This window comes from Danio rerio, chromosome 3, assembly GCF_052040795.2.
Source record: "Danio rerio strain M-AB ecotype USA chromosome 3, GRCz13ab, whole genome shotgun sequence".
NCBI lineage: Eukaryota > Metazoa > Chordata > Actinopteri > Cypriniformes > Danionidae > Danio > Danio rerio.
Window position 1 is genome coordinate 33,795,226 of NC_141023.1, and position 14,923 is coordinate 33,810,148.

General features: G+C 36.4%; 1 protein-coding gene across 7 annotated transcripts; it reads left to right on the top strand.

The window, feature by feature from the left end:
* Nucleotides 1-852: 852 nt before the first annotated feature.
* On the top strand, nucleotides 853-14,878 carry slc25a23b (solute carrier family 25 member 23b). Of its 7 annotated transcripts, XR_015479890.1 has the most exons (12): nucleotides 853-1,630; nucleotides 3,600-3,723; nucleotides 5,298-5,385; nucleotides 5,563-5,674; nucleotides 5,781-5,939; nucleotides 6,037-6,183; nucleotides 6,694-6,807; nucleotides 8,747-8,914; nucleotides 11,220-11,370; nucleotides 11,501-12,284; nucleotides 12,461-14,357; nucleotides 14,614-14,878. XR_015479890.1 is itself a non-coding variant. In XM_087242927.1 (10 exons), exons 5-10 carry the CDS (start codon nucleotides 5,781-5,783, stop codon nucleotides 11,680-11,682), a joined length of 921 nt encoding a protein of 306 aa, XP_087099053.1. In that variant the 5' UTR covers nucleotides 853-1,630; nucleotides 3,600-3,723; nucleotides 5,298-5,385; nucleotides 5,563-5,705; the 3' UTR covers nucleotides 11,683-14,878.
* The last annotated feature ends 45 nt before the right edge of the window (nucleotides 14,879-14,923 follow it).

The following is a 14,923-nucleotide window of genomic DNA, read 5'->3' on the forward strand; positions in this document are numbered from 1 at the left end:
TAGGGTGTGCTGGAATGGGAAATACACATCACAATGAGTGCAGCCAACAAATCAGCCCAATTTTGTGACTATCATGGCAAAATGTGAAAGTAATGCTGTTCTGTTTGCAATTCTGGGTCCAACCTATTAGTAAAGTGCATCCAAAGGATTTGTTTGAGTTTGACCTTAAATTAAATGAACACGAGACATCTTTATCGTCATAACAAAATCCTTCACTGGGTTCCTTCTAATCTTGCTTAAGTGTTGAGTCAGTAGTTTCCATTCATCTCTCCATCAATACAGAGTGTGCGTCACCTGCATATAAGCTCGCTCTATTCTGCAAACTGTCTGTGCATTTAGACTGTTAGAAATCCACAGAAGAGTTGCTATAATTCATTCCATGAGAAATAATGCAATTGCTTTTTAGAGTGATTTGTCATTTATCTCGCCATGAGAATTATGAACACACTGGGAATTGTGGTCGTGGATGGGTGATTTATATAAGCTATCAGTAACACATTAGCGTTTTTAAAGTGTTTACAGAACAAGCCACAAAACTAAGAAAAATGCAAATGAATAATCAGAGCGCGTTATTGATCGCTTCAAAGGGTTACTATAGCAACACGCTAAAGCGCTTTATTTTGCCATCAGCAGTGCAAAACAAAGCTTATTTTATTAGCTTACACTTTATGACTTTATTAGAGCTCAATCGGCTACATTAGAAATATATATTAACATCTTCTTTACCGTTTTCACTGCGATCTTAAAAAAGTTGAATACACCAGACAGGTGGAATCCAGTGAAAAACCTGCACATTGCGTAGGAAATTACATAAAATTGCTCTTCAAGGCGCTCGGGACATCCAGCCCATCCACTATATAGGCTACGCCTGTGCTTCAGCATCATCATCAGCAGCGGGTGCTCCTTCTGCACATCACGGAGAAGAGCGATCAAATGAGCAAAAACGCGAGTTGTAGCTGCGCGTTTACATGCCGATCTTTCCGTCGCGTCGCGATGCTGTAACCGGTGCGGGCAGCGCGCCTGCTCTTGATCACTCCGAGCCCAGAACAGGACGTTCGCGAGTTTAGGTGGACGTAGGTTTGAGAGAATGATGAAACAGATACGGGGATTATTTTTATTCTAGCCAGAGGGGCAGAAGGTTTAATACTTTCTCGGATTAACTCTGCCGTAATCGCAGCAGGCTACAGTGGAGCAACACGCTGCTGATACAGTGCGCCCATTTCAACGCCGCGTCCTTTTGGAAAGACCCTGACGGGACCCAGACAGGTAAACGAGGCTGCACATTACAGCTGAATTTCCTCTAAGCAGCGTTTGTCGATGAAGCAGATGTGAATGACTGGTGGGATGCAGTTGCTTTGCCTCACGCGGCTCTGAGAGCTCTTGGTTCTGGAGAACACATTTGAGCAATATTCACCGAGAACTGCTTCATATGGGCGAGGAGGGAACGCGCTTCCCTTCGTGTTGGACATGGGCTCGCTGTCAAGATAACGGCGTGTCGGATCCAGAACGGGAGAAACGATGGGCCGAGCTGTTTGACCAGTTGGACCTTAATAAAGACGGGAGGATCGATTTGAATGAGCTGCGCACCGGATTAACCGCATGGGGGATCGTTCGCGGTGAAGTGGACGAGGTGGGTTGTTCGGCACACCTTTACCTCTAAACCTGTTCATTTCTGGGAGCTGATCTGTAAACTAGGGTGAATTGCAAACATCTGAGACCTCGGCACTTTGCTTTTGTTGGAACTTCATGAACTTTATGTAAACTGAGTGTTTCCCCCGTTTATGTTTAGCAGGAGTGAAACTTAACCATTAGAAAAGACTCTTCGAACGAGGACAAACGATCCCGTGTAATTAATTCAAGAGTAAGACTTTCCACACTGCAATATTGACAAACCTTAAGACCAACTTCGCTTCTTGTGTAGGACAGACTGGAAAGTGTTTTATAGATTAACCCAGTAGTTAGGGGATTGGAGAAGCAGGGGACTTTAACTTCCCCCCTCCTTACTAAAACCAGATATTGCATTTACACTATGGCGTAAATAATTTATTTTTATTTGATATGCAACATATAATATTAGAGTGGCAAAATATGTTTTCATGAATATAAATATTTACATTTATTAATTTAGATGCTTTTATACAAAGCAAATTACAAATGAGGGATACAGCAAGTAGGCTAATTCATCATAGAAGACATATAATCATGAGAACTGCTAAGCTTCTGCTATTGTTAGTCTTTTTAGATGCAGCATTTTTATCAACAGGACTCAATTATAACAAATGACAAATGAAGCATGGTCATTAATCATAATAACCATAAATTGAATTAAACTTCATTAATTAAATGAAATGAGAAACATTGGCATTTGAACAGTGTGAGGCCTTCAAGCCAATTTGTAAACAGGATAGTTTGTGTTAAATTTAGTCTACATTACCACTTATTGCTATCTAAGAAAAAAAAAAAACATTTGTATAATAAATGAATGCACAACATTTAAAATGTTCTATATTCTGTTTAGTAGGCTACATTCCCACTAGCAATTTTTTGGGAGATCTAACAGAGATTTTTCATAAGATTTATTTACATGGTTTAGTACATTAAAAAGTTAAGTTTGAAGCACACAGTACAAAACTACACTGGACTATAGATGTTGAATAAAATGGGTTACAACACTCACTAGTGTCCCGACTTCACATGTGGGGCAAATGGAGAAACAAATCTGCACCAGCAGAAGCTTAACTGCTTTAGTTCAGTGACTGTAGTGGATGTGCTCTAAATACTGACAAAATTTTCCATTTACAATTTTTTTTTAATAAACTATGGTCTGTGAAGCCATTTTTCACAATACTGAAATATTTTTGCCGAGCTGAAAAAAGAAAGGGCATCACTAATTGAGAAACTTTAGATAAGTCATTCCCAAAATAAATAGTGTTCATATGAAGATTTAAAGGGGTTCACCAATTGGCACCCATCAACCTCCATACTAGGAAATGACATTGGAAGTCAATGGGTGGCAGCACACAGCATTCCTCAAAATATCTTCATTTGTGTTCAACAGAAGAAAGAAACTCAAATAGGGTCTGAACAAGTGAAGGTTAAGTAAATATGGCAGAATGATTTTCTTTTTTTTTTGGTGAAGTTTGCTTTAACAGATGTTTTAATACTATTTACCGGATATTTCAAAATGCCATGTTTAAATTTTCACTCATTATTATCTCTGTTCATACGAAAGTGACTTACGGTGAGGGGAAACACCTAAGGCTACAAATAAAGAACATGAAAGCTGAAATTATAAGAGTGCCATTAAGAAATTCACTTGGAGACTCCACGTTAGAGCAACAATTTGTGCCAGTGGTATGTCTGTGCTGTTGGGTTCACTGTGGGACTGTGTTAGTCATGTGCTTTGATGCAAGAGGAGAGATTAGCTGTAGTTCACAATTGTGTGGGTGACTGGCTTTTCATAGAGCTCTTGCCTCTGTAAGACTAGAGCAGTGCCTCCTTTATCTCCTTTTGTTTTCTCCTTATTCTGAAGTTCACATGGATAGCTTCATCAAAACCCTCAGATTGTTTCCCTTAAACTTGCACTTCTCCACCCCCAGATTGTACGTGTGAGCGACACCAATCATGACGGCCAGCTGGACTTTAAGGAATTTACTCAGTATCTACGCACACACGAGAAAGAGCTCCGACTCATGTTCAGCAGCCTGGACCACAACAACGATGGTCTGCATTAACCTTTTATATTAAAATGTAATTACCACACAGTATATGAACCTCATAATTCACTGAAACTATTCCACTTTGCATCATTGATTTTAAAGTGCCTTAATAGTTTCTTATACTGTAAGAACATGTAGGTTTACATACTGCAGAATAGAAAAAAGTGCAATTGGAAAATTTCAAAACCTTTTTTCAGCAAGGACACATTGAATTGATCAAAGGTGCAGTACAAGCACCAGCTACATACATTAGCATGTGCGACTGAAAGCTGGACTGCAAAAATTTCAGCTCAAAAGCATAAATTACATTTTGAAAAATTTGAAATATGAAAATCAAAATTGGAGAACAATTTATAAACATTTTATTTATTTATTTTGCTCTCAGAAATTATGTAATCTTCATTGAAGGTGTTTTACTTGTTGCTATACTACACTGTAAACCCTAATGTTGTCTTTACCTAAACAGTCAAGTAAAGTTGACTGAACATTACTTAAAATTTTGCATTTTGGTTAATTTAACTTATATACAATGAAAATGCATAAACTTGAGATTTCAAGTATAGTAAGCTCAAAATCACAATTAATCCTTTGAAAAAAAATTGTTCGTTTTTTAATGTTTTGACTGTAAAATTCTAATATGTGCAACCTTTTGCAAGGTCTTTTTTCAATCAGAAAACAAGGCTTCATGTATAAATATTCAATATAATGGGAATAAATGGGTACTTAATTTTCTTTTAAACGTTTTTTTCATAGTAAATAATTACACAAACAGACACACACACTGAACTGAACAATTTAAGTATAATTAAATTACACTTAGATAATTAAATACAATAATTAAGGAGACTCCGTTATTCAATCAAATTGAGGCAACGAGTTTACTCAATTAATTTAGTTCATTCAACTTATTAGGGTTTTCAGTGTAGGGCTGCATGATATTGGAAAGAAATGACATTGCGATATTTTATTTTTCCTGCGATACATATTGCTGTATTGAGCGTAATTTCTCCAGTTGACACGAATAGCTCTATTTGGAAAGAAGCTATAATTTGACATTAATTGTGATGATTTTATAGGGCAGTTCATTTGCATAAATTATAACAAATCAAACACAAGCATTGATAAATACAGTAGAGCAAATATACAACTAATATAAACAGTGCTTTCTAGTTTTCTGGGAGTCTAACAGTATTCAAGTGTACAAATTGAATAATCCAGTGTAAAATAACACTGTATTTTTCATCCTAAATATACATAAATACATTTAATCCTTCTCAAAGTTACCATTATTAAAATTCAATGTGCCTGAATGCTTTAAAATGGCTTGGCATGCTTACATAATCAAAGGCCTTGAAAACTTTACACATTGAAATGAGATTATTTTTTGAACTGTGCTTAACTGTGGCTCTTGGTCAACTATAATCCTGACTCCACATTGCAGATTCCCATTACTTTGTGGAAAACACATTGATCACATTAGAACAGCAATGATTGTAAAGAACTTTACCTTCTTCTGAATTCTAGTATGTCCACTGCTGTTAGTGTAAAGAATAGCAATGAAGTGTTTTATAACCTCAGGTCACATAGACGTTCCAGAGATTCAGCTCTCCTTGCGCAGCCTTGGAGTGAATGTATCCACAGAGCAGGCCTCCAGAATCCTGCAAAGGTTAGAGCACTTCAGCTATTCACAAAACTCTGTGCATGTATGTTTTTAAAGCTTACAATCAATGGCATGAACACATTTGCCTCCCACTCTGGTGGCGTAACGTGCTGAGTCACACATAGTTTCAGTGAACGCTGACAAAACTTGCTTTAAACTTTTTATATTTCTTTCGTCTGTCAGCATAGACAGAGATGGCACTATGACCATTGACTGGAATGAGTGGCGGGACCACTTTCTGTTTAACCCCTTGCACAACATGGAGGACATCGCCCACTACTGGAAACACTCTCTGGTTCACATCCTGCTCTTTTCAGAATTAGATTGTAGGCTTGATATTCACAGATGTTTTTAATTGTCAGCTTCAACTGCCGTTTGATTCTATGAATTATGCATTTCAGATGTTGGACATTGGAGAGCAGCTGACTGTGCCGGATGAGTTTTCAGAAAAGGAGCGTCGGTCTGGTGTGGTGTGGAGACAGCTGGTGGCCGGAGCAATGGCAGGAGCCGTGTCGCGAACTGGAACTGCCCCTTTGGACCGTCTGAAAGTTTTCCTACAGGTTCAGTTAACTCTTAAAAGTCTTAGAATCATCTTTTTTGTTGGCAATTTATTAGTCTCATAATGAAGTGAATGTGATCATTTTGGGTTTTCAACAGGTTCATGGCACCAGTGGTGTGACTTTGTTTAGTGGATTGCAAGGTATGGTGCGGGAGGGAGGATTGAGGTCCCTTTGGAGAGGCAACGGAATTAATGTCCTCAAAATTGCCCCGGAGTCAGCTATCAAATTCATGGCTTATGAACAGGTGATGAATACTGTAACTACACATTAAATATTACAGTCGTGGCATAGAAACAGATTTTACTTAGATATTGCTAGAAAATCTCACAAATAATTAAAGGGTCAGTTCACCCCAAAACAAAAGTTTTATAATTACTCATTTCCACTCCTGAGACAATTGTTCATCTTCAAAACACAAATTTAGATATTTAAGATGAAATCTGGGAGCTCTCTCAACCTTCAAAACAACAAAGTTTCAGAGACGTTAAAAGTTTAACATTATTAAGGAAGCTAAAGCTAGATTAACAAGATTAACGAATGGACGAAAGCAGCGCAGAAATAAGACATGCACATATCGACTCTCTCAGAAGGCATTCAATGTGATCAGAAGTGAAGAAAAGTCATTTTGATGGGGGAGTGAAGATATTCGATGAAAGATTATGAGGGCATATACATCTTTTACAAAATAATGAAGTGCACAGAAAGAGATTATTTGTCATGTGTAGTGAATGTGGCTCTAAATGTTTTTGTGCAGATCAAATGGCTGATCAGAGGCCGTAGGGAGGGAGGTACTCTGAGGGTTCAAGAACGCTTCATTGCTGGCTCTCTGGCTGGAGCTACAGCTCAGACCATCATCTACCCCATGGAGGTGAGAGACATAAAGAAACTTTCACTTTTCAGCTCTAAATGGAATAAAACCACAATATTTTACTCCTACCCTAAACGAAGGACTGCCATTCTTAAAACCCTTTGGGAAATTAATAAGGAAATGCTTGGGAATTTAGCCTTTCCGTGTTGGCCTACAAATGCACCTAAGAAAAGCTCTGTGAAAAACTTCTACTTAGCATCATCTTTATCATAAGCACTTCTACAGATGTTATAAAATAAATACAATATAAATGCAAACAGGTGTTTATGGATGTAAAGAAAACAATCTTTTAGTTTTAGACAATGGAGCAAACAGGACAGGAATGCTTAACTTAATCTGTCAATTTGATATCTGTACTTACTTATGTTTACGTTTATGAATATATACCTAATTAACATAGTTAAGCCTTTAAATGTCACTTTAAGCTGCATAGAAGTGTCTTGAAAAATATCTAGTCAAATATTATTTACTTTCATCATTGCAAGGATAAAATAAATGAGTTATTAGAAATAAGTTATTAAAACTATTATGTGTATAAATGTGTTGGAAAAAATATCTTTGTTAAACAGAAATTGGGGGAAAAAAGAAACAGCAGGGGGGCTAATAATTCTGACCTCAACTATATATATATATATATATATATATATATATATATATATATATATATATATATATATATATATATATATATATATAGGCATTGTAATCATTGAAAAATCATACAGACCCCAAATTTTTAAATGTTAGTGTAGATATAATACAGTACAATGTAAAAAAAAACATTTAAAGTGTTTTGTGTTTCTCATTTTTATTTTTTTTGAGAAAATAATGTTAATTTCTACAGAAAATAATTTGAGTTTTGCATGTTATTAGAATAATTATAATTGAATAATGAATAATTGTATGTTGGACAAACGTAGATGAAGACACTTACATGGGAAATACATTGAGCAAAACAATAAATAATAAAAATTACACTGTTTTAAAGATAAAAGAGTAGTTAACCTAAAAAATATTAATTTACTCACTATTTTCTTGCTCTGAAGTGGTTCCAAACATTTATTAGATCTTTCTTTTGTTGAAAACAAAATAAAATATTTTTTAAAAAAGACTGAAATCTGGCAACAATTCATGTTCATTATAGCAAATTATTAGCAAAAATATGTTATGAAAGTCAGTGTTACATGTTTTTAGCATTCTTCAACATATCTTCATTTGTGTTTGACTACAGAAAGAAAGTCAAACAGGTTAGGAACAAGTAAAGGGTGAGGAAATACCCCTTTAATATGACCTGTGTACTACAGTAGTCAACATTTAACAAGTGGATCAAAAAAAGGTTTTTAAAATAGTTTTAAGACAAGAGTGGTGTTGTTCAATAGTTTTAGGATAAATTTGATGAAAGGTTTTAATTCACTTCAAATGTTCACCACTATATAAAATTATAAATCTAAATGATTTGGATTATTAAATCAAATGAGAATCAGACCTGGCACATTTCTTTACTGATCTGACTCACATAATGTCTGTCTGAAAAGGTATCTGTCATCTCAAGTCGTGTGTAGTGTTCACAGATATCAAACACCAGAGAATCATGTAACAGAGGAAGCTGTTAAACAAAGTTGTTCCTAATTTGTTTGCTTGTTAATTTATGCTATTCTAAATACTCAAAGAGCCTGAAAATAAGCCGGGTCTGACTGTGAACATCTTCGATTGTCTACTCCTGGTAGGCTTCAATGCAGAAAACAAGCTTCTTTTCTGTCTTCGATTTTTTATTCATTGAGCAGATCGGATTTTGAGAAGCCAAACACTTCATTTATTTATTTAAAGCACTTGATTAGACATGCTGAACAGAGCTGCTGATACTTACAGTTTCCTTGCAGGACCTCTAAGCTTTCTCTATATTTTCTGTATTGTTACTCTGTTCCTTTCTGTTTCTCAGGTGCTGAAGACCCGTTTGACCCTTCGGAAGACTGGACAGTATTCTGGCATGGCAGACTGTGCCAAGCAGATACTGCGTAAAGAAGGAGTGCGTGCATTCTATAAGGGCTATGTGCCCAACACACTTGGCATCATCCCTTATGCTGGCATTGATCTGGCTGTCTATGAGGTATGGCTCTGTGTGTGTGTGTGTGTGTGTGTGTGTGTATGTGTGTGCGTGTGCGTGTGTGTGTGTGTGTGTGTGTGTGTGTGGGTGTGTGTTTTACACATTAAAGTGTTTGTGAATGCTTGCTGCCATTGACAAGCTCTGGGAATTTATCAGTCTGAGTTGCTATGGTTTGTTAAACGATGTTATGTATTTACGTTGCTGTGTTCTGTCGTCTCTTCCCAACAACTCACAGATTATTTTTCAGCTGAACTCTATTAACCCCCTTGTCAGTCTTTACTTGGTGCCAAAAAACATATTTTATTCAGCCTAGCATGCATTAAACTGATTAAAAGTGTCAGTAAAATAGTTCATGGCCAGATTTACTAAACAGGGAATGTTAGCTTAAGTGCAATCTTATAAAAACACAGATGTGAGTGTAAAGTTGTTTCTGCGGACAATGCGCAATTTAAAAAAACAGAGGCACATGGAATTTGGAAATGAGATTTTGTTTTCAGATTAAAAAAACTAAATTCACTCCTCCTGTGAATAAAAAAGCTATAAAAATAACTACTTTTCAATAAGTATGTTTACATAGACACCAATAATCTGATTTTAATACGATAAAGACTATACTCTGATTAAGAGTCTACCATGCAAACAGCTATTTTTAATTAATTTATTCCAATTAAGGTCATAATCAAACTAAACAGAAATGGAATTAAGACATGCGGAGTATGCCGATTTTATACGCATTATTGAAGTGCAGTACAGACATGTAAACACTGCAATCAAACTATTACCATCATGTTGGATTTTCACTGCATTTTACAACAGGATAATCTATATACACCTGGATGTTTGACACTATTCTGTGTACCTTCCGAGTCAGTGGAGGATCACAGACACCTGCATTGTGAAATGTGGAGATTTTTTTCTCCTGTTCGGTGTGCGCTATCAAATTCCATTAAAACTACACTCTTCCAGCAGTTCATACTCGCATCCAATATCTCGTTTGTCATGGGGGCATGCCTGAAAAGTTCCTGAATGAAAGTGAAAGTGTCAAACTGGCGTTAAAGTCAACAAATAAAAAAGAAACACCCAAAATTACATGAAACTCTGGAGGAAATGCGGATAGCATGGTGACGCAGTGATGTTAATCGAATTATGTGCTTTAACATGTAAAACGGCATCATGAAAGGAACATTTAGCAACTCATGTAAACACCTTAGTCATATTTTTATCTTGTTTAGAATAAAGCAAATAATTTGATTACTGATGTCCATGTAAACGTAGTCAGTGATAATTTCGCATTGTTTGACTTTAGTGAAAATGGACAGTATTTTTTACATTTTATTTAAATGTTTTAAATTTTTACACTGAATTCTGACAGTTTCCATAAAAATATTAAGCAGCACACTTCAGCATACTATTATTAGTTTGTTAATTTGTTTTTATTTGTTAATTCTTTTATTAGTTGAATATTAGTTATATTCGTTTGTTAGATTATGGGACACTGAAGAATTAAATAACGGCTGGTGAAATTGAATGAAATAAATAATAATAACATGATAATAGAAAACAATTCAATTAAATTGTATTTTTTTTTGTTTCACAGCGATACTTTTTTGGGTTTTGAATTTAGATTTTCATATTAATATATACTTTAAGTCATTTCAAAAGTATTAATTTAAACAAAATAAATGTTTAGTCTTTGATGTATCATAATGGAATTATATTATGCATATATTTATTTACATTAAACATATATTTTTTGTAACTGGGTAGGCTAAATTGTCCATAGTGTATGAGTGAATGAGTGTGTATGGATGTTTCCCAGAGATGGGTTGCAGCTGGTAGGGCATCCGCTGTGTAAAACAGATGCTGGATAAGTTCGTGGTTCATTCCGCTGTGGCAACCCCAGATTAATAAAATGAATGAATGAATGAATATATTTTATGTGGCGATGGTGCAGTGGGTAGCGCTCTCGCCTCACAACAAGAAGGTCGCTGGTTCGAGCCTTGGCAGGGTCAGTTGGCATTTCTGTGTGGAGTTTGCATGTTCTCCTTGTGTTTGCGTGGGTTTCCTATGGTATAGGTGAATTGGGGTAGCTGAATTGTCCTTAGTGTATGTATGTTAAAAAGTGTGTATGGATGTTTCCCAGTGATGGGATTGCATTTGCTGCATAAACATATGCTGGATAAGTTAATGGTTTATTCCGCTGTGGTGACCCCTGATTAATAAAGTGACTAAGCCGAAAGTAAAATAAATAAATGAATGATTTTTTATACATATATTTAAAAGTATATCTATAACCCTGTTCTCTCAGACACTGAAGAACGCTTGGCTCCAGCGGTACTGTATGGGCTCGGCTGATCCAGGAGTTCTGGTGCTGCTGGCATGTGGCACTGTGTCCAGCACATGTGGACAGCTGGCTAGTTACCCACTCGCTTTAATCCGAACCCGCATGCAGGCTCAGGGTGAGCCAGATCTAATTCAATCACATAATTCTCTAGTCATATTACTCCAATTCCCTTGCAGTTCTTTATGAGACCAAATATGTCCGCAAGCATGATAATATTCTTTCATTTCTCCCTTTGTTCTTGACAGCCTCAGCTGAAGGCGCTCCTCAGCTGTCGATGGTTGGTCAGTTCAAGCACATTGTGTCCCATGAGGGCGTTCCAGGACTGTACCGTGGCATCGCCCCCAATTTCCTCAAAGTCATTCCTGCTGTGAGCATCTCTTATGTGGTTTATGAGCACATGAAGAAAGCACTGGGAGTGGGATCTTAAATGAAGACGCAGGGTCCAAGAGAAGAACCCGTAGTTAAAGAGGACAATGTAACTTCTGTACCTCATAAAAACAAGCCTTAGGAAGGCAACGAAGACCTCTAGAGACCAGGATAAGAACAATGTAGTCGGTGAATGACCTAAAAATCTACTCCACATTGTACACAATCACATTCCCATGACAATTCCGACTTTAGCAGAACGGGAAGCTAGTTTTAGGCTGCGGCAGCCATTAAAGTATTAGTTCTCTGCTACAATGAAAATTAATTTACTCATCCTCATGTCATTCCTGACTTTTGATAATTCTTTAAACACAAATGGAGATATTTTTTACAAACGTGAGAGATTTTACCACCTTTTTAGTACTGAACATTACTAAAAAATAAATTAGGTTTGTCTTCTGAAGTCTTCTGAAGAGATCATTCATTCACTTGATCATTTTCTTTTTAGCTTGGTCCTTTTATTAATCTGGGATCGCCACAGCGGAATGAACCGCCAACTTATCCAGCATGTTTTACGCAGCAAATGCCCTTCCAGCAGCAACCCAACACAGGGAAATGCACACTCTTTCACACTCATACACTACGGATAATTTAGCTTATTCAGTGCACCTATAGCCTAACTGACCCAGCCGAGGCTCGAAGCCATGATCTACTTGCTGTGAGGCGATCATGCTACCCATCTGCGCATATTAACAATTATCAGGCGATGCGTTGGCACAACGGGTAGTACAGTCGCCTTACAGCAAGAAGGTTGCTGGTTTGAGCCTTGGCTGGGTCAGTTGGCGTTTCTGTGTGGAGTTTGCATGTTCTCCCTGTGTTTTCATAAGTGTCCTCTAGGTGTTCCGGTTTCCCACATTGTCCAAATACATGCGCTATGGGTGTGCTAAAATTGACCCTAGTGTATGTGTGTGATTGAGTGTGCATGGATGTGTATTTCCCTGCGATGGTTTGCAGCTGGAAGGACATCCGCTGCGTAAAACATATGCTGGATAAGTTGGCCCCCAGATTAATAAAGCGAAAAAGCCGAAAATAAAATGAATGAATGAATGAATAACAATGATAAACAAACATAAACAGACAATCAGTGTGGGAACAAACCTCATTGGCTTATGCAGAAGCTCAACTATGCCATGTGACACTCAAGAATGCATCTCATTGGTTCTTGTGCGTCAAGCTAAATTATTGTTGAGCTTCCATTGCCAAATTTAATTGCTGTTAATAATGTTCACTACACAAGTTCATGAATGTTTAGTTAAAGCGATTTCTCAGAATTATTAAAAATACCTTAATTTGTGTTGCGATCATGAGATTTTGGAATCATGTGAGTAAAAGATGACTGAATTTTCATGTCTGGCAGAACTATCCCTTTAATAGCAACGATTCTGTGGAACAAAGTGTATCTCTATGACTGGCAGCTTGGAGATCTCAGGTTTATTGTACACTATTTAACTGCTGTTTCTCACAAACAACTTCTTATCTGTGAAGGGGAATGCCCAAACTATGGTATGTTTTATGGAATGCTGTTGACATTAATAACTAATGGGTAATGAAATATATTTAACATGATAAGGAGAAATAGTGAGCCTATTGCCTGTATTTTTAAGATGGTTAGTTTTAAACTTTATCTTTCTCAAATGACAACCAAAGTTTCTGTACCAAAATGTTGAAGAAGGTGGAGCAATGGATATTTGAAATATTCTCTTCTTACTGGTATTTCATAAGATTAATGAAGGAATGATAAATTATCAAGCATGTTTGAGCAGGGATTTGCACTGTGGGATGACTTGTTTATTTTTGTAAAGGCCATTGAGAGCTAAGCATGTTGTATGCTACACTTTAATGATCAAACGATTTGCACTCTTCTGATGATTGTGGAATGTATATAATAATCTGACTCATGATGTTCTTTAATAACATATGCTGCTTTGCTACCTTCTTACAATTTTAACATCTTCTGATATTTCAGTCCTCATTGTAAAGATGTAGAGTGAAATTCAGGATTTAGTGTTAAAATTATAAGTAATTTATAAAATTGCTGCCTTGAACAAATGAAGCACGAACAAGGGCATTCGACTGGGAGTTTACAAGTAAAGTTTTGCATTAGATTTGAATGCTTTGTTTTTATTAATGTATGTGCTGTGCATGGTGAATGCTAAAACATGCGGCTCAAAATGTATAAATCAAAGGGCTTTTGGTAGTGCATGTTGTCAGTGATGCAAGTGGTGACACAATTTGCATGTTTTATATGAGTTTTTCCATATCAAAAACATGCAGAAAACTGTTAAAGCTGACAGGAAATGTGTGTTTATTCAACATGACTACTATTACCCAAAAACAAACCAATGGATGATTCGTAATCACAGGTTATAAGTTACAATAGGCATTGCTGTTGAATTAGTTTTTATAATAAATGGACAACATTTATATCATATGCTATTTTTATAGACACATATCCATCCATATTTCTCAATAACTATATTTAATATGTAACTGGCTATACATATAATGCAGATTTTGCTGAATATGAATGTTTAAATGCTTGCCTCTTTCATTTTTGAGACAGTTTTAGGTATGACTACCATTTGAATGCATATTTAAAATAGCTTACAAAATGATTACCTCTGGAGATTGTAGACTATTAGGAAACTGCCCTGCTGAAAAATCCAGCTTAAACCAGCCAAGGATGGTTTGGTGGTTTTAAATGGTCAACCAGCTTGGTTTTAGAGGTTTTTTTTCCATTTCCAGGCTGGTTCCCAGTCATTTCTAGCCTGTTCTTAGCTGGTCAGGCTGGGAAATGACCAGCTAAAACTAGCTTGACCAGCCCAGCCAGGCTGGGCACCCAGGCAAAACTGGCTATGCCCAGTTTAAACCATATATGTCACAATTGGCCAAACCCTCTCTAAAACCAGGCTGGTCGACCAGCTAAAACCAGCCAACCAGCTTTGACTAGTTAAGCCTACTGTACTGTATATTATGGTTGTTTTGCTTGAATACATCACATCTGGAGTAGTGTGCCTTGACATGCTGTATTCACTTTAAAAAATGTGCATGCTGTTTTCATTGAGCTTATTTGAAAACGATTGCCTGCTTTCTTCATGTATAAGTGATTAAAAATGATTGGGAGTGTATGAACAATAAGAATGTAGTTTGTTTGTCTTGGAAAAATATTAATAAAAATCAAACAATAGCCTAAATAAGTTTAAATGTCTCTTATTATTTTCTAAATAGCTTTATAAAGCTTA